Consider the following 26284-nt stretch of genomic DNA (forward strand, 5'->3'; position numbering starts at 1 on the left):
TCAAATTTATTTGTTTCTTTCTCATCTCGAGAAATGCAAGATTGTCTCTCAGGACCGGTGTTATGTGGTTGGCAGCCACTCCCAGTCACCAGTCTAGCTGCCGCATTCTGGATTAATTGCAGTTTCTGGGTCACTTTCAAAGGTAGCCCCATGTAGAGTGCATTGCAGTAGTCCAAGCAGGAGATAACTAGAGCATGGACCACTCTGGTGAGACAGTCTGCAGGCAGGTAGGGTCTCAGCCTGCGTACCAGGTGGAGCTGGTAGACAGCCACCCTGGACACAGAATTAACCTGTGCCTCCATGGACAGCTGTGAGTCCAAAATGACTCCCAGGCTGTGCACCTGGTCCTTCAGGGGCACAGTTACCCCATTCAGGACCAGGGAGACCCCACACCTGCCCACCCCCTGTCTCCCAAAAACAGTACTTTTGTCTTGTCAGGATTTAATCTCAATCTGTTAGCCACCATCCATCCTCCAACCGTCTCCAGGCACTCACACAGGACCTTCACCACCTTCACTGGTTCTGATTTAAAAGAGAGGTAGAGCTGGGTGTCATCTGCATACTGATTAACACCCAGCTCAAACCCCAGATGATCTCTCCCAGCGGCTTCATATAGATATTAAAAAGCATGGGGGAGAGGATGGAACCCTGAGGCACCCCACAAGCAAGAGCCCAGGGGTCTGAACACTCATCCCCCACACCACTTTCTAGACATGGCCCAGGAGAAAGGAGCAGAACCACTGTATAACAGTGCTCCCAGCTCCCAGCCCCTCTCGACGGTCCAGAAGGATGTTATGGTCAATGGTGACAAAGGTCGCTGAGAAATCCAGCAGAACTAGGAAACAGCTCTCACCTTTATCCCTAGCCCTCCGGAGATCATCGACCAGCGCAACCAAGGCAGTTTCAGTCCCATGGTGAGGCCTGAATCCCAACTGGAAGGGATCCAAATGGTCTGCATCCTGCAGTCTTCATTGGAGTTGTTCAGCAACCACCCACTCAATCACCTTGCCCAAGAATGGAAGATTTGAGACTGGGCGATAGTTGGCCATACTGGCCAGGTCTAAAGATGTTTTTTTAAGAAGCTATTTAATGACCACCTCTTTCAGCGCGTTTGGGAATGCTCGTTTCACAGAGGGAAGCATTCACCACTCCGCAGAGCCCATCGCCCAGCCCTTCTTGGCTTGCTTTTATTAGCCAGGATGGGCAAGGATCAAGGAGACAGGTGGTTGGTTTCATGCATGCAAGCAGCCTGTCCACATCCTCGGGGGTAACGGATTGAAATTGATTTCACACAACTTGACCAGACAGGGGTCTAGCACTCTCACGCCCCGACCCTGCTCCCACGGAGGAGTCTACCTCCTTCCGAATCTGAGCAACTTTATCTGCAAAAACTTTGCAAAAGCATTGCAGGAGATCTTGGGGTCCCTACCAGGCCCCGGTGAAGAAGGTGGTTCCAATAGATTGCAAATCACCTGAAAGAGTCTCCTGCTGCTGTTTTCTGCAGATGCAATAGAGACGGTGAAGGAGGCCCTCTTCGCTGTTGCCATTGCCACATGGTAGGCTCGACGTTGAGCTCTAGCCCGTCTGATTCAGAATGAGTTTTCCACCACTGGTGCTCTAGCCATCTCAACAATTATTTGATTGCCCTCAGCTCCAGGGAAAACCATGGGGCTGCCCGGGCTCCATGCAATCGGAGAGGGCGCTTCAGAGCCAGACAGTCAATAGCCCTGGTTAACTCCACATTCTAGCGGGCCACCAGGGAATCAGCTGAAAGGCCATCAGCTTGGGATAAAACATCCCTCTGGAAGCCAATTGGATCCATTAAGTGGCGGGGGTGGACCATCCAAATCAGTCCCACCTCCCTGCAGAGGGGAAGGGTCACGGAGAAGTCCAGTTGCACCAGGAAGTGATCTAACCATGGCACTCCTTTTATTTCGCTTTTACTTAGTGTCAGATCACCAACATCCGTAGAGGTAAACACCAGGTCTAAGGCATGTCCGCGGCTATGAGTTGGGCCAAACTTATTCAGGGATAGCCCCATGGAGGCCACGCTTTCCACAAAGTCCCCGTGGAACCTGCCCCAGCCATTCTATTGGCTGAGGCCCTCTCCCAGGCAGCCTTAACCCTTCCCCTTAAAAACCCCAATTGTTCAGCCAAACCTTTTGTCCCTCTTGGGGGGTTTTATTTGCCAGGCATTTGCAATTGTTTCATCACATTTGTTCTACTTAACAACATTATATTATTCTTGTCTCTCAGTCTTACTCCTGTTTGAAGAATGTGATGTAGTTTTTATTGCATTGTGTTGAGTGAAGAGTGGATTTTTCAAGGAAGGAAGGAAGAATTCAAGGGTCATCTTCCATGTGTTACCTTTGCTCTCTAGTTGTAGGAATGTGGAATCACAGAACTGTAGAATAGATTATCATTGTGGAATGGATTACCATTCTTGATATTGTCACAAAAATTGTCCCCCTCTATCTGCCAAGCGGTAGCAAGAGCCCATGGGGTTCCAGACACTGACTCAGAGTCTGTGTTTCTTTGGAGAATTGAGACATGGCGGAGACTCATAGCTTTAATAAATATGCTTAATAATTTTTACACTTTAAATCTGCATGGAGGGAGTCCAGATCGTACAGTAGAGTTCTTTCCAGAGGAAGTCCAAGGCATCTCTCTTTGCCAGCCTTTAGGCCGCCTACCCAAGATGCATTCCAGTTCTTCTTCCTTCTTCTTATTCCCAGCAGCATTTGCTCAAAACTGTATTTTCCTGTCACCTCACACCCGGTTCCCCTGGCAACCTTCCAAACCCCCAGTCTCTGTTCACACCTCAGGGAGGGCGGAAGGACCATTCTCTGGCATTGCCACTGGCCCTCTAGAGAAGCAGGTAGCAGCAGGAGGCCCCATTAGCTAAAATGGTGCTTCATGTTAAGAACAGTTTCAGGTTAAGAACCGACCTCAGGAATGAATTAAGTACTTAACCTGAGGTACCACTGTATCTGTTTTCAAAAATGAAAGAAAAGCAATGGCCACCAGTATTTCTCCAGTCAGAAGAGGTGTCCAGCTCCTCTGCCTTAATTTGCAACACAGAGAGCAGAGCAGAGAACCCAGGAGTCCTGAGTCTCACTCTTCCCCAGCCGCTAGTCTCCACTCCACTCCTTTCTCAACAAGTAACTTAGTGCCTGATTCAGTACTCAGAAGCAAGCCTTGCTTTGTTCAGTGGGACTTAATACCCAGACATCAGAATGTAAGAAAATGGCCCCATCGAGGCCAGCATCCTGTCCTCACAGTGGCCAACCAGAGGCCTGTGGGAAACCCTCAAGCAGCAGCCAAACAAAAGATGACTTTCCCCTTCTTCTGTTTGCAGCAACTTTCAAAAGAGAAGGTCCTCAGTGGTGTGGGGAAAGGCACTCTGTGTATGTTCAGAGGCGGTCCATGTAAAACTTCCCTAAACAGGGAGGAATCCTAGGCCAGAGGTCCAAATTCAGCCCTCCAGAGCCCTCTGTATCGGTTCCTTATGACCAAGAGTCGGCAAGGTTTACCTCGCCTGGGCCAGTTCACTCCAGCGGTGATCCTTCTGTGGGTCGGAATATGTGTGTGTGTGCGTGTGATTTTCAGTGTGTGATTTTTGGCATCTGTGTCTGTGCAGACGTGATTTTCGATGTCTGAGCAAGCGCAGACACAATTTCCAGCAACATAGAAGTATGTCCCTGCTCCGCACTACGCCGGTTTACCGCGGCGCACGGGGACTCTCTGAGCAGGTGGCTTGGTTTGGGGGCAGCTCATGGGCCGGTTAAATAACCCCCATGGGTCGCTTGTGGACCATTGGCCTTAAGTTGCCGACCCCTGCTTGTGACTCTCCCCAGACGGCACTCCTCACCAGCCCTGCTTCAAATTCTCCTTGGTAGAATCTACACACATCTAAAAAATACTGTGAGAATGCTTTTTTTTAAAAAAAAGTTTTGCATTGCCAATGGCCCTCTAGGGCCACCTTTTGTTCCTTAACGGCCCTAGCTTGGCCAGGTCATTTTGCAGAAGCTAGTCCTGTAATTCCTCTGCAGCTTCTATTCTCCCTTCATATCCCAAATAATCAACATCCTAGCATTTATTAATTTCTAGGGTTTAGGGGTACCACAAAATCTATAGTATTATATTGAATGTGTAGTTCATGAGTTAGTCTCAAATGCCAGTCCTATGGAGAGTAGTCCCACTGAGGTTAATGGGCATGGCTAACTTGGGTCCATTGATTTCAGTGGCTCGGATCTGCTGATGAATGAATGAAATCTTTATTGGAAAAAGCTATAAGCCATCACAATTGGTCACGATGCGTAGAATACAAATAACTGATTTAAAACTGAACAACAACAACAATAGCAAAGCATACATACAAAAATGCAAAAATTACACCTGCATAAGTTAAGCACGCCACTTCTCACATTCCCCTTATGATACCTGTCTTGGTGCCTAGCTCTCAACTTACTTGCAGCCAAGGCAAATTTTGCAACCAGTGCAGTAGTAAATAAGTTATTGCCAGCCAGCAAAATAGAGATTCGCTCAAGGGGAGTTCAGTTAGAAAGAAAGCAAAGGATGCAATCGAGGAATTCTTGTCTAGGGGACAAGGGCTTATAAAGGGCATCATAACAAATAGTGTTGAATGTCCTCCATGTCTCACGACTCACAGATGCAGAGCCTTTGGTACACAGGGTATTCCCATTAGATATGCAGAGGGCGTACAATGAAGACGCAGAGCTGTAAATGCTTTTCTAAATGGTTCCAGCATGAGATTAATAAAGTCCTCCTCCAGCCCAAAATATGTTTTATATATTGGATACCACGATGTGTATGCTATCTGGGAAAGTGAATGAAGGTTCCTCTATTTAGAGTCAGAATAAATTTTTTCTTTGATGTGTTGTTTGACTCCGTTAGAGGCAAAATTTGGTAGGGATTCCACATCAATCCCATAATAATGGAGAATCTTACTTACTGCCCAAGAGCTTTGGGGCATAGATTGCAATTGCTCTAAGAAGCATTTTTTAGGGAGCCTAGTATTACTCATGCTAGCCAACTTCAGCCAGTACTATATGCTACATGTACACTGGTTTGTCAGGAGATTAGCCCTGGTTCAGCTCTTAAAAAGGGGGCCGGTGTACCTTTGGGGACAATCAACAGTGACTTCAGGAAAGAGTTCTGCACCACTTCTAATGGGCGGCCATTACTATATCCCCAAATCTGTGCACCATACAATAATTGTGGCACAATCTTCTTTTGAAATACCTCAACTGTGGGGGCAACTATAACCCCCCCGAACTCTGGAAAACCATAATGAAGAGTGAGAGGATTTCAATTTAGCTGTGAGTAGGTGTGGCTTCCAGGACAGTTTTGAATTAAAACCCAAGCCCAGGTACTTATAATAGCATTGTTGTTCAATAGGTTTATTGCCTGAGTAGAACTGAATTGGGTATAGCCCTTAGTATGTTGCTATCACAGCCCAAATATGTGGGGTCCTGGGAAGCAAACAAATTGCTTGGTTTTGGGAGGGAGAATCAGACTCCAAGGTGGTGGCCATCCAAAATAAAAAAATTATATATATATATGAGCCATACATGCAATTGGTTGGGATTGATCACTGTCTTGGAGCACTAATTCCCCTCCCTTCTTCCTTCCTCTGTGCTCCACAACACAGCCCTTCCAAACCCAAATGCTGGCAGTTCAGGTACTCCCAAACCCCCTTCCTCACCCCCATATCCCGAGGATGGTGGCTCCTAGGGCTGCCAGGAGAGGGCAAAGCTGAAGGCTGAACCCTTGGACACCTGACTGCACGGGGCCAAGCCATTCTGTACGTACGAGTTTATCACTCTCATCCTCATCCTCATCCTGATCATAAAAGAGGTTTGGGTTGGCAATGTTCCTCACATTATAATCTATTTTGACAGGAGCTGTTGGGTTGATTCCCTTGTTCAGAATGCCAACCTCCTCCTCGTTGCAATTGCTGCCTGAACAACAAGACCCTGACTCGCTGGTGATATTTATAGGGCCAAAGGATTGGCTCTCAGACACATCGCAGGCTGGACGCTGGCAGGTCCTGAAGATCATGGATACGAGAAGGGGTCCTGTTGTGGGAAGGGAAGGGAAGACAAGAAAGGCACAAAATGTTAGGCATGAGGGCTGTTGCCCCTCTTCTCCCAGAATGCAGTAGGACGCCACAGAGAATCCTGAAGAGCGTAGAGCCCAAGGGGTAGCCCACACCCATGAGTATAGTGTGACCAAGGCTCAGACAACGTGCCTAACTTTTTATTAGGGGGCAGGTCCCCCTACATCTTTGAAAAAGCGGCCTGCTTTGCCTTAGAGTGGCAATTCTGAGGTGAAAATCTGTGGGAGTAAGTTCTTCAGAGAAGCAAACTCTGAACTGACATAATGTTCGGTTTTAATTATTTTAATTTTAACTATTTTTAAATTAAATTAAATTAATTATTAAATATTTATTCTAACTGTGCAATGTATTTTATTCTCTTTTATGTCTTTTATCTTTTGTATTGGTTTTGGCCACAAACATAAATCGTATTTGCACATAAGTTGTTTATTTTAAAGTTATTGTGGCTTTTTTTTTTTTACATTTGATCAGATTGTTCTTATTAATGATTGATGTTTCATTACTGTCAGGGGCTCAGGAGCAGAAGCACAGGGGAGAGAGGAAATGGAGAGCGAAGGGGAAGAATCCGAGGGCAGCGTAGGGGAGTATGACAGTGACCCGAGAGATTCCATGAGCTTCTCCAGCGAATCAGAAGATTCCCAGAAGGGGGCGCCAATGGTCAGGGCAAGGGGGGTCCCAGGGGGGACGCACCAGAAACAAGGGGCCAGCGGGGACTCCCAAAGCAGCAGCGGGGGATCAGGACCAGCTTCCCCACCAGAGCGTAGTGGGGGGGAAGAGTCACATGTGTCAGGACCAGCGTCTCCTCCAGCGGGGAGAGAAGATGAGTCAGGGCTGACCACGCCTCCATCGGAGAGTGGGGGAACGGAGGGGAGGTCAGTTACAGCTAGCCTCCCCGAAGGGGGAAGCAGTGACAGCAGCAGTGAAACGGTCAGGAGGAAGGTTGCCGGCTGGGCGCGCACGCCAAGTTCAAATGTACAGGCAGCAGACAGCAGGAAACCCGGATTGGGAACCAGGTCCTAAAGCCCGCCGGAGGCAGGGGGAAGACTCAGGGGACTCAGCATCAGAAGAGTCTAGGAAGGGCAAGACCCCGACGGACAGGCGGAACCAGAGGAGGAAGGAGCAGAGGAAGAGGTGAAGCAAGGCTAGAGTCTTAAACTGGTGTCTGGGGGGAGGAGATTCAGACGGAGCTTCAGCAGTCTAGAGTTTGAGACGTAGAGCTGCACGCTGCGGCTGTGAAAGCGAAACTGAACTTCAATAAAGACTTTTGTACTTAACAACGAAACGGCGTTGGTCCTTTGTGAGCTGGGACCTCAGGCAGCTCTGACAATTACGTTTTTATATGTCCTGGAAGCTGCCCAGAATGGCTGAGGCAACACAACCAAATGGGTGGGGTATAAATAATAAAATTGTTGCTGTTGTTGTTGTAGTTACATGAAAAGGAATACATCTATGTCATCTCCATCAAGGGGCCTCAGGCACATCTGAACAGGGGTGAGATACATTTATTTCATTTAGAAGCAGCTTGTCACATCCCAGTTTTCAGTGTGCCAATATTCTCAAAGTAGGTTGCAGGTGATGATATTATTATTATTATTATTATTATTATTATTATTAGGCACCATTAAGATGCCACATCATCAAAACACCCCCTGCAATCAGTGGATCAACCTCAAAGGGGAATAAATCAGCAGACAATTGCTAAACTAGAGAGAGTACCACAGTGAAGCTGTAAATCTGGCTTCACTAATTAGGTGCCATTCATATGTCATGGACTCAAATTGCCATCAGCCCCAGCCAACTTCTAGAGGGCACTAGAGCTTGCAAAGGCTGCTGTCAAGAAAGCAGTCTTCAAGTGAGAAGAAGGCAGAACAGTTTGCATTCTGCATCTGCTATCGGCCACTTGCGACCAAGTGCCAGGATGGCACCTGACATCTCCAACAACTGGAGGAGGTGTATGCCTGAGGATCATTGGATCTCTACTGTTTCCACACACTAATACCACATCCTGTAGAATTCTGTCCGTTATATTTTATCTGCACAATCAGAATGAATTTCAGGAACCAAAATGCTTTTTCAGGAGCAGGAGCAGCGAACAACGTTCTAGCTAATTGTTTTCGCTTGTCTTCACTTACCTCATCCCACTGCCCTGCTCACTGCTGTGAAGAATATTCTTACGTTACAAATGACCTGTGTCACCATTAAGAAAAAGAGGTAGGAAAAGGCCAAGATATATGTGGACTGTCCCTAGATCTAGTCAGATGTTTAACTGAGAATCAATCACAGTCAGTCCATCATTTGAAGACCAAGACTTTAGAGCCGTCTTGCCCCCAAATGGAAACCGGACATTCCTTTTTTGCGACTGTCACCTTGGTTTAAGGAGCCATTTGGCACTTTGATTATATATCTTGAGTTTCTAACACGTGGGCAGGTGAAATTGTTTTGACTTTGTGCCTAAAACTTAGGTGCATTCCATAACCAATTTACCATCATGCAGAAGGAAGGCCTTGTTTCTGGTCACCAACCATCACTTCTTGAATTAAAGCACAAACACACCCTTTAAATAATGTATTTAGAAGAGAAGGAGGGCATTGGTATGGTAAAATTAGAGGATGTCAGGAGATGAGCAATTTCAGGCTCCCTCTCCACTTTCTCCCATAATTTGAGCATTGCACCCACCTAATCTCCAAAGGAAAAGACACCTTCATAGGTTGGGATGTTGAACAGTTAATCGCAAGGCATGCTTCCCGACAAGTCCAGCAGGGGGCAAAATGTTTTGTAGGCCAGGAGCTGTGGAATAAATTTCCTAGGGCGAACTCACCTACTGAAATGCTCTTGGTGCCATTGTAACACCGGTTGTAGCCCCTGCTGCATGTCATAGTCTGCTGGACGGTTTCACCGGGGCCCCAAGCAAATCCTGCGTAACACTGGTTGGAGCCGCTTGCTTCAGCTGCTGGAATAGGAAATCAAAATGAAGAACAAGGGGCCTGTAGAGCAACACTCACCCCATTAAGCTGCTAATGTGGGGCTGGGTGGAAAAGGGTAACTCCCTTTTATAGGATTCCCCCCCCCCCTATTATTCCGTCTCTTCAATAACGATTGGGGGTGATATTTCGGTTTGCTTTGCATATCAAAGTGAACCTATTTAATTTGCGCTTTTCAAAGCAATCAGTACCTTAATTGTACTCAGGCTACAATTGTACTCAGAGCGAGAGGACATTCGATACAAGATGTTAATAAAGAATGGATAGTATTTAAATATTATCTCAATAGTTACTGTGATAACTAAAGTCTCCTGGCAGATATTGAATGAGTCTTGTAACATAATGTAACGGTGGAGGTGGAAACTATGTAAAAAACAAAATCAAAATGCAAAATAGTACAATGGGTATAGTCGGAAGGTTTCTTTTTTCTTAACATACTTTTTCTACTTTTTCTTTTCTTTTCTTTTCTTTTTCCCCTCTTTTCAATGTTTGTACTTTGTTGTATTATTTGTGGTGTGCAATGTTTGTATTTTGTGTATTTTATGTTATATGTACAATAAAGGAATTTTAAAATAAAAAAAAAGTGCTCAGGGTAAACCCACTGAAATGAATGTGTATGAGTATAGGTCGATGTGTGAAGAAAGAAGGAGCTATCATTCGAAATTCACACTTTCCCAAATTTTCCAAGGCAGTTCTCCAACTTATAAGTGTGTGCTGACGCCCTTGCCTTTCTCGACTTTCCAAACCCACCAGACCCTTCATCAAGCCCCACACCTGAGCAAGTCCCCTCCCTTTACTCCTCACTCACCCCTCACCTAACCCCCCCAGCTCATCCCTCCCCTACAGGTCACTCCATGTTCCCACTCCCCTCACAGCTTCCTCCAAACCTTTCCCATGCTCTCACAGCTAAATCACATCCTAAAGCACACTGTTTTGTACATTTATTGAGAAGCGTGTTAGCTTTCTTTGGCACACAAGCCCAAGGGTTGGGGAAGCGGGCCATTTGCCTTAGAAATCTACAAAATTGAATTGTTCAAGCTATTGAAAACCTATTGGCCATCACCCACACAACAAGGGAAACTGTGATTTCTCCCTTAACGGTCAGAATTCCTACTAAAAAAATACCTCCGTCCTCAATAGGGGTCCTGGGAGCTTCCCTCGTTTCTGTTTTCGCATTGCAAAGGTCATCAAAACAGTAGCTCTCGTTGAACTGGATGGCAAAGTGTCGGTCACCAGAGGTTATAGATTCTGTTTCATTCTTAAGGTCCTTGCTGGCGCAGCCTTTGTGGCTCACTATCAAAACTTCTTTATCTAAAACAAGGGGAGATGCATATATACAAACAATAGATTGATGCAGTGGCAGAGTTTTCCAAAGACAATTTTTGCTCTGGGTGGGGGTGATTTATCATGGAACTTTGAAGTGTCAGGCATAGCACTAATGGCTTTAGCCCAAACGTAGCAGAGTTTTCCTGCACAGCGAAGAAGCTAGTTGAGGTGGAAATGACTAGTCAGCTAGACTCAGAATAACTATTTACAGGATTTATTAAAAGGAAAAAATAAAACCAGCAGAGTTTCTGCATACAAAACAAAGCAAAATAAATCCTTCCTTTCTCTCTCTCTCTCTCTCTTAACCACACACAGCACTCCTACTCCTAACACACCCCACATCACACTGTCCTAGCAATCCCTAGATAACAGAGTTGAGTGCTGGTCGTTAACCAATCAGAGTAAGTAGTTTCTAGGTCAAGTTGACCTTGGCTTTCTGCCAAGAGTAAATTGACACTGCCTTGAGTTAATTGTGTGAAGCCAGAATCTGTAAGTTTCCCATGAGAACCAATTAACAGAAACTCAACACCCCCTCACAGATTCTGCTGGACAATTAACATCAAATACACCTATGTAGGAGATTATTTTTCCAGCAAACCTAAACCCTTGCACATTCGTTTGTTCTTTACCTTTGCCAATGGTTTAGTTAACACATCTGCTACATTTTGTTCACTTGATACATAAGTACAGGTGATTACATTGTCTTGTACACAGCAACACACATTTTGGTATTTTACAGAGATATGTTTGGAACGCGATTTGAAACCCTCTGTTTTACTTAAGGTTATACAAGCTTGATTATCAATGTGAACTTGTACTGGTTCTCCACAATTTACATTTAAATCTGTTAACAAATGCTTGAAATAAATCACCTCATTGCACAATTCACTCAACGCGGCGTACTCTGATTCCGTTGATGACACACTTACAACGTCTTGCTTGCGTGACCGCCAGCTGATTAAAGCTCCACCGACCATTATGACCAGTCCTGTGACAGATTTTCTATCCGGCAAATTTCCCCAGTCACTATCACAGTAGCAACTCAACATTTCATCCTCTGAAGAATTTAATTGTAACATATAGCCAATTGTCTGTTTGAGGTATCTCAGAACTTGTTTTACCCCTTTCCAGGCATTTAGTGTGGGTTTTGAGACCAATCTACTTAATATGCCTACTGCATAGCTAATATCAGGTCTGGACCACTGTGCTAGATACAATAAACTTCCAATTACAGAATGATATACATCAGGATGTTCAAATTCAGGACTCTCATCTGTATGAAGTGTTTTTATGAAACCTGGATCCATAGGCACCACTGCCCCTTTGCAATCCTGCATCCTGTATGTAGTCAGTAGTTGTTTAACTTTGTTCTGCTGACTAATTAGGCAGCTGCCATCTTGGGCCCAGCACACTTCCAACCCTAGATATGTCCTAACCGGGCCTAAGTCTTTCACTTTGAACTTACTGGACAATTGCTTGGCAAACCTTTTAGTTTGTTTATCTGTTTTGCAAGCATACAATACATCATCTACATAAATCAGACAAAACTCTTGATCACTGCCTGTACCACGTACATAAACACAATTGTCAGCTGTACTCTGCTTGAAACCAAATGACACTAAGGCCTCATGGAAACATTTGTTCCAAGACCTTGCAGCCTGTTTGAGACCATATAGAGCTTTGTTTAATTTCAACACTCTATTGGAACCTGTCTCATAACCAGGCGGTTCGGCTAGATACAGGTCTTCTGATATTGATGCATGTAAATATGCAGTCTGGATATCAAAATGGTTTAACAGGAGTTTTCTCTTTGCTCCAAGCGTTAAAATCAGCCTTACACTGTCCCCCTTAGCAGTAGGGGAAAAAGTCTCGTCATAATCTTTTCCAGGCCTCTGAGAGTATCCTTGAGCCACTAAACGAGCTTTGTATTTGTACTTTCCTGTCACCAGAGGTTTAAGTTTGTACACCCACCTGCAGCCTACAATCTTTGCCCCCTCAGGCGCTGCTACTGGTGTAAAAACCTTGTGCTCATTCAGAGAGGACATCTCTTCCTCCATTGCCTGTTTCCAGAGCTCTGCCTCCTCTTTTGGTAACTTTAACACCTCCTGAAAACTCTTGGGTTCTGCAATCACACTAAACACATTTGCAGTATCTGGAGAAAAACGCACTGGAGGCACTCCTTTGTTTTGTCTTTTAGATCTTCTGGGAGAAAATTTTTCTTCTGACCCACTTTCCTCCTCAGAACTATGACCTCTCTTTTGTTGCTTAACAACTGGTCTTTGGGCAACTCCACTTTCTTGAGAGCTCTTATCTGAACTTTCCTCCCCCTCAGACTCTGATTCTCTATGTTTACCTTCAGAGTCATGAAGCTCCTGGGAAGGTTCAAACCAAACCTCAGTATTGGCATGTAGTCTCTCCCAGCTACTATGTTCACAAAAACTGGCATTCCTGGAGATCACAATGCCATTTGTCCCTTCAGCAAAGCGGAAACCTTTTCCCAGCTCCTGGTAACCCACAAACACTAACTGTTTGGTCTTAGGATCTCCCTTCTTCCTCATTTGTTTTGGAATTAACACCCAGGCTTTTGATCCAAACACATGCAAATGGTCAATTTTGGGTTTTTTCTGAAACAATTTAAAGTACGGAGTTGTACCTATTGTTTGATGAAAGAGCCTATTTTGGAGATAACACGCGGTGAGCATGCTCTCCCCCCAATAAGACATGGGCAAATCAGCATCATCAAGCATGGCAAACATCATGTCTTGTAAAGATCTGTTTTTTCGCTCTGCAACGCCATTCTCCTCTGGGGAAAAAGCGTTCGTTTTTCTATGCCCAATGCCACGCTTTTGTAACCAATCTCTAAAAGCATTTGACATAAATTCGCCACCTCTGTCCGTCTGAATCCTTTTGAGTTTAATGGACAGAAATCTTTCCACAGATGCCACCCAGCCTTTAAACTTAGTGAACACGTCACCCTTATTCTTCATGGGAAAAACCCAAGAATAACGCGTGGCGTCATCCACAATTGTTAATGAAAAACACGATCCACCCCTGCTTACAGCAAACGGACCAATTACGTCCATGTGAACCAGCTGTAGCGGTGACTCACTAACTCTGTCACTTCTGGGGTAAGAGACTCTGTGGGTTTTAACCTTTTTACAAACATTACAATCAAGGTACTTGTTACAACTCTTTAAATTACCCCCATCAGCCAATTCAGACATTTTTAGTACACTTTTCCAGCAAGCATGCCCCATTTTCCTATGCAATAAGTGCACACAGTTGTCATGTATAGCTTTGTTATTCACTGCAGGCTGAGATTTACTGACTACTGCTGCAACTTGAGATCCTGCTTTAAGCCAAAACAAGCCTCCCTCTGACTTAGCAGTGCCTAAAATCTCACCAGCCTTCTTAATAATGCAACTGTCTCCTTCAAAATGCACTTTAAACCCAGCTTTTAGCAAACAATCTACAGACATCAGATTGCTCCTTAATGACGGCACACAAAGTACATTTTGCAGGCATTCACGAAGACAAGGAACAAAAACTGCACCCCCCGAAATCACTTTGGAAGTACTTCCGTCTGCTAGAGTCACCTGGCTGCGCTGTGCTGAGTTCTTGGAAACAAACAATTCATCTGAATTTACGATGTGCCGAGACGCTCCCGAATCGACCACCCAGACAGCTTGTTTCTCATCAGCAATCTTGACCTCGGCGGTCACCAGCTGAGCCGACTGTTTTTGTTTGAAGAACTTCTTTTTCCGCTGCTGCTGCTGCTGCTGCTGCTGCTGATCTCGTCTCTGCTCCTGCACCGGCAACTGAGACTTGACCAACTCCGGACATTGTCGTTTTAGATGCGCTGAAGACCCACATCGGAAACAACGCCTAACAGCAAACGCAGACTCCTCACCGGCACGCTGCTCTTGCTTCACCCCTGGCACGGCATGAGAACTCCTTCCAAACCGCCCGCCTGTAGAAGCCTCTGCAGCCAACGACCTTTCTTGCCTCTTCTGCCATTCTTCAATCAAACGCCCAGTAACGTAACTGATTGATAAATCACGCTCCTGTATGCCTTCTAGAGACAAAACTAAATTATCCCAGCTTTCCGGGAGAGAACTCAAAATAATAGCCACCTTCTCCTGCTGGTCTAATGCACAGTCTCTTTCCTGTAGCGCAGCAAACTTTAACTGTAAACTGTGTAGGTGTTCCTGCATTGTAACCCCAGGCTGTAACATTGCCTTGTACAATGCCTTGCGAATGAACAGCTTGGAAACCGCTGTCTCACGCACATGGAGTTCTTTAAGTGCTTGCCACACACCTCTAGCTGACTTGATTCCCCTCACATACGGCAACTGGGAATCTTCCAGCCCCAAGACAATTGTGGCCCTTGCTCTTTGGTCTTTATCGAGGTCTTCATCATCAGGCTTCACAGGAAACTTACTCACCACTTGCCAGAGACGATCCCTCTGCAGCACTGCCTGCATGCGTTCCGACCACAGCAAGTAATTGGAGTCATTCAGACGCTCAAAAGCCATCTGAACTGGTTGTGAGGCCATCTTGAGAGCGATGTCCCTGGAACCCGGAACCAGCTACTCACGACCACCGAGAGAGAAAACAGGAACCACAGCACCCAGCACTCACACGCTGCAGCTGTTGTCCTTGTGTCCGCTGCGTCACCAGCTCACCACAGTCAGGAACCAGCCAGTGTCCATCTGCTGCACCAACAGGAACAACAACTTCTGGAACTACTGGAACCAACGCCGTTGATGCTGACACCACCGCAACTCAGGCTGGCAGCACAATGCCCATAACCTCATGGAACTTTGAAGTGTCAGGCATAGCACTAATGGCTTTAGCCCAAACGTAGCAGAGTTTTCCTGCACAGCGAAGAAGCTAGTTGAGGTGGAAATGACTAGTCAGCTAGACTCAGAATAACTATTTACAGGATTTATTAAAAGGAAAAAATAAAACCAGCAGAGTTTCTGCATACAAAACAAAGCAAAATAAATCCTTCCTTTCTCTCTCTCTCTCTCTCTTAACCACACACAGCACTCCTACTCCTAACACACCCCACATCACACTGTCCTAGCAATCCCTAGATAACAGAGTTGAGTGCTGGTCGTTAACCAATCAGAGTAAGTAGTTTCTAGGTCAAGTTGACCTTGGCTTTCTGCCAAGAGTAAATTGACACTGCCTTGAGTTAATTGTGTGAAGCCAGAATCTGTAAGTTTCCCATGAGAACCAATTAACAGAAACTCAACAATTTATACATTATTTGGTTTCTGCTATCACATTTGAAATAGGCATAGTTCTCTGTGATGTCAAAACCCAGACAAACTTACAGAAGGTCACTCTTGTAACACTACATTGTGGACAGGAATCTGTCCCTCCAGATTTAATAGAATTGTAGAGTTGGATAGGACCACAAGTGTCATCAGGTCCAATGCCAAATATTGGATTCCACTCACATCATCCCCAACCAGCATGACCAATGTTTAGGGATGGTAGGGGTTGAGATCCAACAAAATCTGGAGGGGCCAGAGGTCCCCTGTCTCTGCACTAAACTCTGGCTTAGTGTTACATCTGAACTGGGTCTGTGACAATTCTTAACAATAGCTATGGGTTTTTTTATTATTATTTAAAAAGAAAGCAATGGAAGAGAGGAGTTTGTCCAAAAATATGCAAATATAAAATAAGAGGAATCAAAGCACATTTTAAGTACCTTAATTCTGAATGCATGCAACGCTTCATTTCAGGCCCCAATTCAAGCCTGAAATGATGCTTTGCATGCATTCGGAATTAAGGTACTTAAAATATGTTTTGATCCACTAGGAATTTTAGGGGTTGCAAGTAATTGCATGCTTTTCCTCTGTCAAAAATCTTGCAGCCACACAGGATCCATCTGGCGGAGCAGCACTTACCTATAGTTAATGTAAGTTGTGCATCTGTGCAAACGTTCTGAGCACTGGAGCAGTTGATAATGCCACCCACTGCGGAGACATACACTGTGGTGTTGCCCTTGTGCGGAGTGAAATGATTCACGGTGTTGGAGCTATGACAGCTCAAGGCAGAAATTCCTGAAAAGAAGTGTGGGGAGAAAGGGCATGAGATCCTGGAAAGGCTATCAGCAATGTCATCCTGCCTTGAAGTCACCAGAGACTAGAAATTGGTTTCCCCCTTTTAACATGAAAGCAGAAGTTCTTAGGAAGCAAAGATTTGCACCAAGTGCCTGTTCTGAACCGCAGGCCCAAAGGAGGGGCCTGAGTGAGTGCTTTGATGAGTGGATACCAAAGAAGGATGAAGAAAAAAAAGCCAGAATGGCCAGTCCTAGAACTTTATTAAAGAAAGATGTAAGCTCACAGCACAGTGTGCAGAGCCTCACTGCCTTCACAGATGTGGGACGGACTCTGCAACAGTGAAATGTTGACATGACTAGTCCACACCCAAGCAAACTTTCCTACAGAATGGATACACAAAGCAGCATGCATCAGTTTTCTCCAAATGTCCCATCACACCTGGCCAGCAAGGCCATAGGTGGCAGCTATTGAAAGCTTCTCCTCTCTCAGTGCGTGTTGGTGTTTGAAAGCTCAGTGGCACCTGGTGCAATGCCAAAATTTGGCACCTCCCTGCCAACAGCCTTTGCTTGGACTTCATTCAGCACCTTGAAATATACTGGAATCCCTCTTTGTCCATGTACTGGCATCTGCGTGCAGATGCAGCAATCATGTGAGTCAGTGTTTGCTGCTGAACAATACATCCAATTGCAGCAGAAACCTTTGCTGTCTCCTTCACGACAGCCAAACACCCCAAGCTCCAAGTCCACATGTGGTATTGGAACATCCTGGCACAATGGAGACAAACCAGCTTAGGAGTTCCAGGGCCACGCACAGTAGGATAACAATGACCACCGCTATCTGCTCAGGGGCAGCCTGCTAATGGGCAAACATATATTGGTTAGGCTCAATCCTACATCCTCTGCCAGCACCAGCATTGCACTAGTAGCTGTCCCAGCCATGCTCAGAATTTCAGGGGCCAGCAGTTGGAGTTCAGCCCAGTTCCCCCAGCCTGATAGGGCAACGTCTGCAGAGCTTGCAGGATCAGTTTTGTTGTTGTTTAGTCGTTCAGTCATGTCTGACTCTTTGTGACCCCATGGACCAGAGCACGCCAGGCACTCCTGTCTTCCACTGCCTCCCGCAGTTTGGTCAAACTCATGCTGGTAGCTTCGAGAACACTGTCCAACCGTCTCGTCCTCTATCGTCCCCTTATCCTTGTGCCCTCCATCTTTCCCAACATCAGGGTCTTTTCCAGGGATCAGTTTTACTTCTCCTCAGTAGTTGGGGTCTATGATGCACCTGAGTAGTTGCACTCCGTCCAGGGCCCATATAATCAATTGTACACCAGGGTGCATTTTCCACACTCGAATAATAATAATAATAATAATAATAATAATAATAATAATAATATACCCCACCCATCAGATTAGGTTTCCCCAGCCACTCTGGGTGAACCCAACAAAATATAATAATAATAAAAAAGTGATAAAACATCAAACATTAAAAACTTCCCTAAACAGGGCTGCCTTCAGATGTCTTCTAAAAGTCAGATAGTTGTTTATTTCCTTGACATCTGGTGGGATGGTGTTCCACAGGGCGGGTGCCCCTACCGAGAAAGCCCTCTGCCTGTTTTCCTTCAACATCACTTCTCTCAATGAGGGAATTGCCAGAAGGCCATCGGAGCTGGACCTCAATGTCTGGGCTGAATGATAGGGGTGGAGATGCTCCTTCAAATATACTGGCCCGAGGCCATTTAATATACAGGAACTGGAAAAGCCTTTTGCTCTTCCACGGCGGATCCCCTCCCAGTCTGTCAATTGTTCAGCAGCCATACCGCATCTTCCAGAATGGGGGCCCACTCCTTCAGGGATTTGGGTGACCCAGGCAGAATTCGGAATTGCTGTTCCAATAATACGCTCATGTATTCTGTGGCTCTAAAGCATGATACACAGTACACAGCTGCTCTCCGAGAAGTGGGTACCGGGTTTCAGTTCCTTCGAGGAGCTGTTGCTGAAATGCACCCAGCCCACTGCTCATTTTGCCCTCAGCGAGAGCCTGCAAATGAGTAGCTTGTAAAACAAGGGCTTTTGCTTCCAGCAAGTTTCACAAGCTGCTACAATTCTTTCACTTTGTTTCCAGAAAAATGCCCATTGCAACCCATCCTTTCTTTTCTCTATACATCTGTTGGGTGCCACCCTGTGCCCTACTATATGTCCCCCAGGACACACATAGAATAAGTGTACCCTTATTTCACCTCAATGGTCCTTGACCTTTGCCCAACTGCTTGGCACTGCAGGCGGTCTTGCATATCGTTAACACACCAATCCAGAAAAGTTAAATCATCAGAGACAAGCATGGCATACGATAAGGAAACATAACTGACCTTGGGGCAGGGCTTGGAACATCCCTAGAAAAAGCGAATAGGTTTTGGGACTCATGAGCAAGGTGAATATACTAAAAAAGAAAGCACTACCTAATTCATCTACAATCTGGGAAATTTTAATGTGCCCCCTGCTCCAATGTAGTTGCTTGGCTGCCGCAATTTTAAAAGCAAAACTTGAAATGTTTGTAATTTTTTTCTGTATTTCTGTAATTGTGTATTCACGTGTTAAGAGTTCTTGGCTTTTAATTACTGTTTTACTGAAAGGTTAGAAGTATGATTTGGGTCAAAATAATGAGAATAAATTTGAACCAAAATAAAAAATAAAATAAAAATGAGTGGAGACAGACCGCTCCATAGGAGCACGCTTCACAGTTCCTGGTCCGACTGCTTTTACTGCATTTGCTTAGAGGCAGGATACAGAATCTTAACTGACAGCTGTCACTCAGCGGAAAGAGCTGAGACACCCCCTCCCCACTTGTCCCTCTTCAGCAGGGAGGGGAGCAGAAGGCTCAGGTCTTCTTCATTTCCTGTTTCTCCCTGGCTAGGTTTTCCCACAATTTTAAAAACACTACATCAGGCTGCTTAGCATTGCCTCTCTACTGAGTGCCAGCATGAAGCAAGTCAAACCACATTCACTTTCCGGGAAAGCTCCTGGGGGACATGACTCCACCTTCTCTTTACTTGACGCTGCCCAGACCTTCTCCTCCTTGCAGACAGGGCTAAACTGACGTCATAAAGACACTCCCCCCCCCCCCAGCAGCAGTCCCAAAACAGACAGAGGACCCTCCCACTGGGGTGTGGCTGCTCATAGAAGATTAGTATGCATCCCAGCAGAAAAACAGATTTCAGCACAGACAGGAACAGCCAGCCCACCATGACCACTGTGTCCCTTCTCCCACAAACTTCAGTTGTCAAACTTAGTCCCTTGAAGGCAGTGGTTATGGCTGCTGGATCTGGCACGACAACGAACCAGTCCAATGCTTTCAGCTTAGTCAACCGCTGACTCCCAGTCCAGCCAGATATTCGCCACCCAGCTGTTGCATCCCCTAGCCCACCCCATCCTCATTTTGGCATCCTGCCAACTACGTCAATTGTCCTGAACCGCAGGCTCAGAGGAAGGCCTGAGCAATTGGTGTGACGCAGGGATACCAAAGAAGGATGCGCCAAACAATAGAATGACCAGTCCTAGAGCTTTATTAAAGAAACTGATAATACAACATGCAGAGTCTCACTGCCTTTACAGATGTGGGACGGATAGTGCAACTGTGAGAGGTCGTCATGACACCCAAGCGTTCAGCCCGGACACTGAGATCCAGCGCTGAGGGCCTTCTGGCGATTCCGTCATTGCGATAATGAAGGTACAGGGAACCAGACAGAGGGCCTTCTCGGTAGTGGCGTCCGCCCTGTGGAACACCCTCCCATCAGATGTCAAGGAAATATGCAGCTATCCTATTTTTAAAAGACATCTGAAGGAAGCCCTGTAGTTTTTAATATTTAAAGCTGTATTGTTTTTAACACTCGATTGGGAGCCGCCAGAGTGGCTGAGGAAACTCATCCAGATGGGCGGGGTATGTATAAACAAACAAACAAACAAACAAACAAACAAACAAACAAACAAACAAACAATAAAACATTCACACAGCCTATATGCGCAAAGCAACATGGGCTAGTTTGCCTAGCACCTCCCATCAAACCTGGCTGGCAAGGCCATAGGGGGCAGCTATTTAAAGCTTCCTCTCTCTCTGGACCAGCATCCCACAGCCCACAGATGAGCACAGCATCAAAGCAAGCGAATTGCCATATATCAGAGCAAGTGAATATGAGCATATAGGAGCTCATTCTCTCAAGAATTGCCAATTATTTGGGGGGCCGACTACCAATACAGCATTTGCAGGCCTTCTGGAACACTTCTCCTTTGGTGGTTCAGCATAATGCCACACCCATTAACATGGATGTGCGGCACAATCACAGAGTACACACAAAGTCATCTGCTTTCTCAATTAATGATCAGTTACAGCTCTTTCCTTCTTTAAAGAGCTGAGCATCAAAACATAGTGTCGTGGCACTTCCAGATGGGCTAGTTGTCTCAGTGTCCGGCTGTTAACCTGAACTTCCTAGTGCATTAATCCTGTCATTTTTCTAACCATGCAAAACGTCTCCTTAGTGCTCCATAAACTGATTTTATTTTGCATTAAGAGTCTCATGCTCTACCAGCTAAGCTGTCCAAGCTCTTGAGAAGAACAAGAGAAGTCAAGCTGAAAGGCAGGTGGGTGGACATCCCTGTCTCCTGTAGTTTAACTTTGAACTGTGTGAAGAAGGTCTTTTATCTGTCCGGAATCTGCCAACTTTCAGTCTCGCTGGGTGTCCACGATTTTTAGTGCTTTGAGACACACACACACACACACAGAGAGAGAGAGAGAGAGAGAGAGAGAGAGATGGTTCTCTACCCACTTTCTCCATGCCACACACAATTCTTGAGCTTCTATCCTTTGAACTCTTTCTCATATTTTCTCTAAACTAAAAAGTCCCTAGTGCTGCAAATTTTCCTCATAGGAGCGTCATTCCACCCCCATGAACATTTTTGGTCATCCCTTTCTGAACCTTTTCCATTTACCTTGGAATTCCTTCTTGTTTCTCCGTGCAAATCTAGTTGGCGCCCACCCAACCACCCAGATCTGCAACTGGAGGACATCCCAATAGCAATAAGTGGTACCTGAAAGAAGAAAGGTCATCACCAGCAGTCCTTGCAGTACAACTGTTGCAGCTCTCCATCTCAATGCAACACCCTTCATGGTCAGAAGTTGAGAGGTCCTCTGAGCCAAAGAACCAATTTCCTGATGAGTCGTGGAGGAAAGGAAAAGCAGTCTATGATCTGAGAGAGTTGGGTTGTTTGGCTTTATCGTGCACAAATGTGCTGGGTAGAGATTGACAGGAGAAACTTCCCAAGGAGACAGGAGCCGTTCTGGTGAGGACAGGATTACGCAAAAAGTAAGAAGGTTGTGCAACAGGGGCGGACCCATATTTTCATATTTATATGGAGTCCCATGTGAGCCCCTGAGTGATAGCCAACCAGTTGCGATGGTGCAAAAGGAGACTAGCCTCTCTTGCTCTCCTCGCCCTCTTCTCCCATCCTATCTTCATCTCCTTTTTCTTCATCTCATGTTCTCTCCATGGCAGAAAGAAATCAAGAATCAGAAAAACAGTTGGGCAGACCTCTAGGGATTCCCACCCTCCTTTCCCTCCCTCCTTTCCCCTTTCCATCTATTTTTCTCAAGCAGAAAGACAAATTTGAAGTGGGGGGAGGGGACTGCCCAAAACAGCTTGCTGCTACCACTTCTGTCTCATCTCCCTGGCTCAGTGTCCTGTGCTGGGGAACTGCCCACCCTGGTCTAAATCCAGCTTTGACAACGGACTTCAGCCAACAGACCAGGAAAACAAGAGTTGTTAGAGGCGAAACATTTCTGCCCAGAAAAGTCAAGTAAATGAGCATGCACACAAGTGGTGTTTAGCCATAACGTTGTGTTGGTTGAGGATCAATAAACTTTGTTGGAATCCTTGGGATTCTTTGGGTGCATAGCTTCTGGATAGCTCAGCTGGTTAGAGCGTGGTGCTGTCAATGCCCAGGTTGCAGGTTTGATCCCCATTTGGGATAGCTGCATATTCCTGGACTAGATGATCCTCAGGGTCCCTTCCATAGCTTCTGGATAGCTCAGCTGGTTAGAGCGTGGTGCTGTCAATGCCCAGGTTGCAGGTTTGATCCCCATTTGGGATAGCTGCATATTCCTGGACTAGATGATCCCCAGGGTCCCTTCCAACTGTACCATTCCACAATTCTATGAGAAAGGTAAGTGGCTTGTTCTGGGTGGGGGCCGCCCTGTCTCTGAAGGAGTAGGTACAATGAGCAATGAATACTCTGCAGTTGGAACCGTTTTTACATGCCTGCTACATGAACATAGGCCTGTAGTGCTTCAGTTAAAGCATCCAGAACTCCATTGCCAAATTTAATCCAGAAATACATGCTGGACTGTGGTGATTCAGCAAGGGAGGCAGAGGTAAGTATAAAGCAATTGTGGCAACAGAGACTGTGGGATGCCTATCCTGGCTGCTTTATTTACCACCATAAATAGCACGAGCCAAATGCCCTCTGGATAGAAAATGTGTATGATAACCAACTCTGGAAAGCAGCTTGTCAATATGTTTTAGGTTCTTCTTATTTTCCAGAACTGAGTTCTGCTTTGACTTTGAATAAGTGTCAACTAAGGGATTGGCTCTTCTGGATAGAATCCAGAATGGACCTACAACTTGTAGGAAACACCAATTTCCCCCTTGGTATCAAGGGCATTTTAGACCAAACTCTCACTAGTTTCCTTAAGAAATGCCTTTATTGAGCTGCATTTCTAAGTGATACCCACCACACAAACAAGCAATATTATTAGTAGTATTATTATTTATTGAATTTATACACCGCCCTATACCCAGAGGTCTCATGGCGGTTCACAGAAAAGATCAACATAAAAACCGCACATATATAATCAAAATAAAAACAACAACCCAATAACACCTTCCCCCCCCCCCAAAGAGCCACATTTTAAAAGGGCATAAGATGTCAATCAGAACAACCAAAGGCCTGGTTAAAAAGGAACGTTTTTGCCAGGCGCCCTAAAGGTGTATAGTAAAGGCACCAGGCAAATTTCCCTGGGGAGAGCATTCCACGGTTGGGGAGCCACTGCAGAGAAGGCCCGTTCTCATGTTGCCACCCTCTGGACCTCTTGAGGAGCAGGCACATGAAGGAGGGCCTTGGAAGATGATCTCAGGGTCCTGGTGGGTTCATATGGAAAGAGGCGGTCCTTGAGGTGTTGGCACAGGTGTTGCAGGTCACTGAAGCAGATCTCCCACCCTCCATGTCTCTTGGTCCTATGAACACCGTGAGACAGTACTCCAGTCCCTGCTCAAACGATCCTGCTAAACAACCTTGAAATGCCTTCATTTGCGAGGCCTGTTTGTGAATACTTGAAATAAATAAATAAATAAATAAATAAATAAATAAATAAATAAAGCTTTTGAGAACTCCCAATAGCAGCAATGAGCATAGATACACAGAAAATAGTAGCTCTAGATTAGGGTCTGCCATATTTCAAAAACTGAAATTCCAGAAATAAAAGCTTTATTTATTTTTGAAAAATATAAAAATAAAATTTTGATTTTCAGCTATTTTTAATGCAATTGGCCGAAATCTAATCTCATACATGCAGATTTTCCCAGATATTCCAACACTTTCTGCCCGGACACTGTTTACGAGGGCCAAATACCGGCTGTGTCTGGGAAATTAGACGGGTGTGTGGCTATGAGGATCCATAGCTGTGTAACTATCACTACTGAGTGAAAACAAGAGCATTGCTATGCACAGCTGTCCCTATTTAATCATGCTGCAAATAGGGATGTTCTGTCACTTTCAGTTTTCTCCATTGCCCATTTATCTATGATTAAATTCAGCTCTCCACTTTACAGCTAGCCTTTTATTTCAGGGGCGAGCGATCCTAGGCCAGAGACCTCTCTATCTATTCCTTATGACTCTCCCCAGACTACACACATCACCAGCCCTGCTTCAAATCCTCCTTGGTGGAATCTACACACATATTAAAAAATGCTGTGAAAATGCTTGTTTTAAAAAAGGTTTTGAAAAAAAATACATCAAATTTTCCATAGCTCACCATCACCATCTAGTGTGAAATTTCTTTACTGCACTTTACAACACACATTTTCTTTTGTAGCTATATAGCTGAGCCCCTTGTCTGTTTTCGCCTGGCTGGAATGTGTCCCTGGACTGTGTTGGGTAAGTAGGAACAGCTGGGACATATGCTTCCCTCTTGGAAGCACACCCAACCTGAGAAATAAACAGCAAACTTGAGAAATAAACTTGCATTATAAAACATCCATTGTGTAACTTGTGCAACCTGACATCTCAGCCAGCTGGCCCTGTCTTAATCAAATTATGGCTTCTGATTGATGACTTCTGGTTTGGAGCGGAAGATTCTGCAGACGTCACTGGCAAAGCAACACTGATCTTGCACCATGACCTAGCTGAGCGGGACAGAGTTGGGGGACCCCTCCTGCTGCCCAGAACTGTATTCCTTAGAAGGCAACCTGGGGAGGTATTTATACCAGTGGTGGGCGGAGCCAGAGGCAAACAAGTTGGTGGAGCCAGGAGTGTGAACTACATTCCAGTTGTGCAAAAGTCATTCAATCTCCACATCCCTGTATTCACTCCACCCTTCCTCCAGAAAAACAAGAGGCATTTCATAGTTCAAGTGTACATGTCATTCCTGCAAAATCACTTGAGGAGGGTGCGAGTCAAGAACAGCAAGGGCTGCAACCTGAGGATAAGGAGTACAGCCTTTGGAAAGTCCTGGGGGCCACATAGAGACATTGGGTGGGCTGCGTTCAGCCACCAGGCCTGAGGTGCCTCATGTCTGTAGTGGAGCAATACTTGTCTTGCCTAAAATCACTGCTGAACAGAGTCTCCAAAGGCTGCTTCTATCATTGTAAACCCCAATTGTTCAGCCAAACCTTTTGTCCCTCTTGTGGAGTTTTATTTGCCAGGCATTTGCAATTGTTTCATCACATTTGTTCTACTTAACAACAACATATTATTCTTGTCTCTCAGTCTTACTCCTGTTTGAAGAATATGATGTAATTTTTATTGCATTGTGTTGAGTGAAGAGTGGATTTTTCAAGGAAGGAAGGAAATGTGTTACCTTTGCTCTCTAGTTGTAGGAACATGGAATCACAGAACTGTAGAATAGATTACCATTGTTGGAAAGGATTACCATTCTTGATATTGTCACAAAAGTTCTCCCCCTCTATCTGCCAAGCAGTGGCAAGAGCCCATGGGGTTCCAGGCACTGACTCAGAGTCTGTGTTCCTTTGGAGAATTGAGACATGGTGGAGACTGTCACAGCTTTAAGAAATATGCTTAATTCACCTTTTTACACCTTAAGTCTGCATGGAGGGAGCCCAGATCTTACAGAAGAGTCCTTTCAAGAGGAAGACCAAGGCATCTCTTTTCACCAGCCTTTAGCCAGCCTGCCCAATATAGATGCCAGTCCTTCTTCCTTCTTCTTATTCCCAGCAGCATTTGCTCAAAACTCTCTTTTCCTGTCACCTCACACCCTGTTACCCTGGCAACCTTCCAAACCCCCAGTCTCCATTCACATGTCAGGGCAGGGGGGAAGGGTGGTTCTCTTGCATTGCCACTGGCCCTCTAGAGCCCCCTATTGTTCCTTAATGGCCCTAGCTTGGCCAGGTCATTTTGCATAGGCTAGTCCAGGAATTCCTCTACAGCTTCTATTCTTCCTTCATATCCCAAATAATAATCATCCTAGCATTTATTAATTTCTAG

The 26284-nt window shown here is 45.4% G+C and overlaps 1 protein-coding gene across 3 annotated transcripts in view; it reads right to left on the reverse strand.

Annotated features, from left to right (window-relative positions):
- Positions 1 to 4258: 4258 nt before the first annotated feature.
- The window catches only part of LOC128418380 (ly6/PLAUR domain-containing protein 3-like), a 68506-nt gene continuing 46480 nt past the window's right edge, over positions 4259 to 26284 (reverse strand). The window contains exons 1-5 of one of the 3 annotated variants that reach the window (XM_053397995.1): positions 21599 to 22110; positions 16371 to 16526; positions 10249 to 10434; positions 8961 to 9089; positions 4259 to 6101 (exon numbers count right to left, since the gene is read on the reverse strand). In XM_053397995.1, coding sequence (XP_053253970.1) covers positions 5725 to 6101; positions 8961 to 9089; positions 10249 to 10434; positions 16371 to 16526; positions 21599 to 21905 — 1155 coding nt within the window. In that variant the 5' untranslated portion in view covers positions 21906 to 22110 and the 3' untranslated portion in view covers positions 4259 to 5724. Of the gene's footprint in view, positions 6102 to 8960; positions 9093 to 10248; positions 10435 to 16370; positions 16527 to 21598; positions 22111 to 26284 lie in introns of those variants that run through there. The other 2 variants (XM_053397993.1, XM_053397996.1) reach the window with 2 other exon arrangements.

The sequence above is a fragment of the Podarcis raffonei genome, chromosome 8 (genome assembly GCF_027172205.1).
Source record: "Podarcis raffonei isolate rPodRaf1 chromosome 8, rPodRaf1.pri, whole genome shotgun sequence".
Taxonomy (NCBI): Eukaryota; Metazoa; Chordata; class Lepidosauria; order Squamata; family Lacertidae; genus Podarcis; species Podarcis raffonei.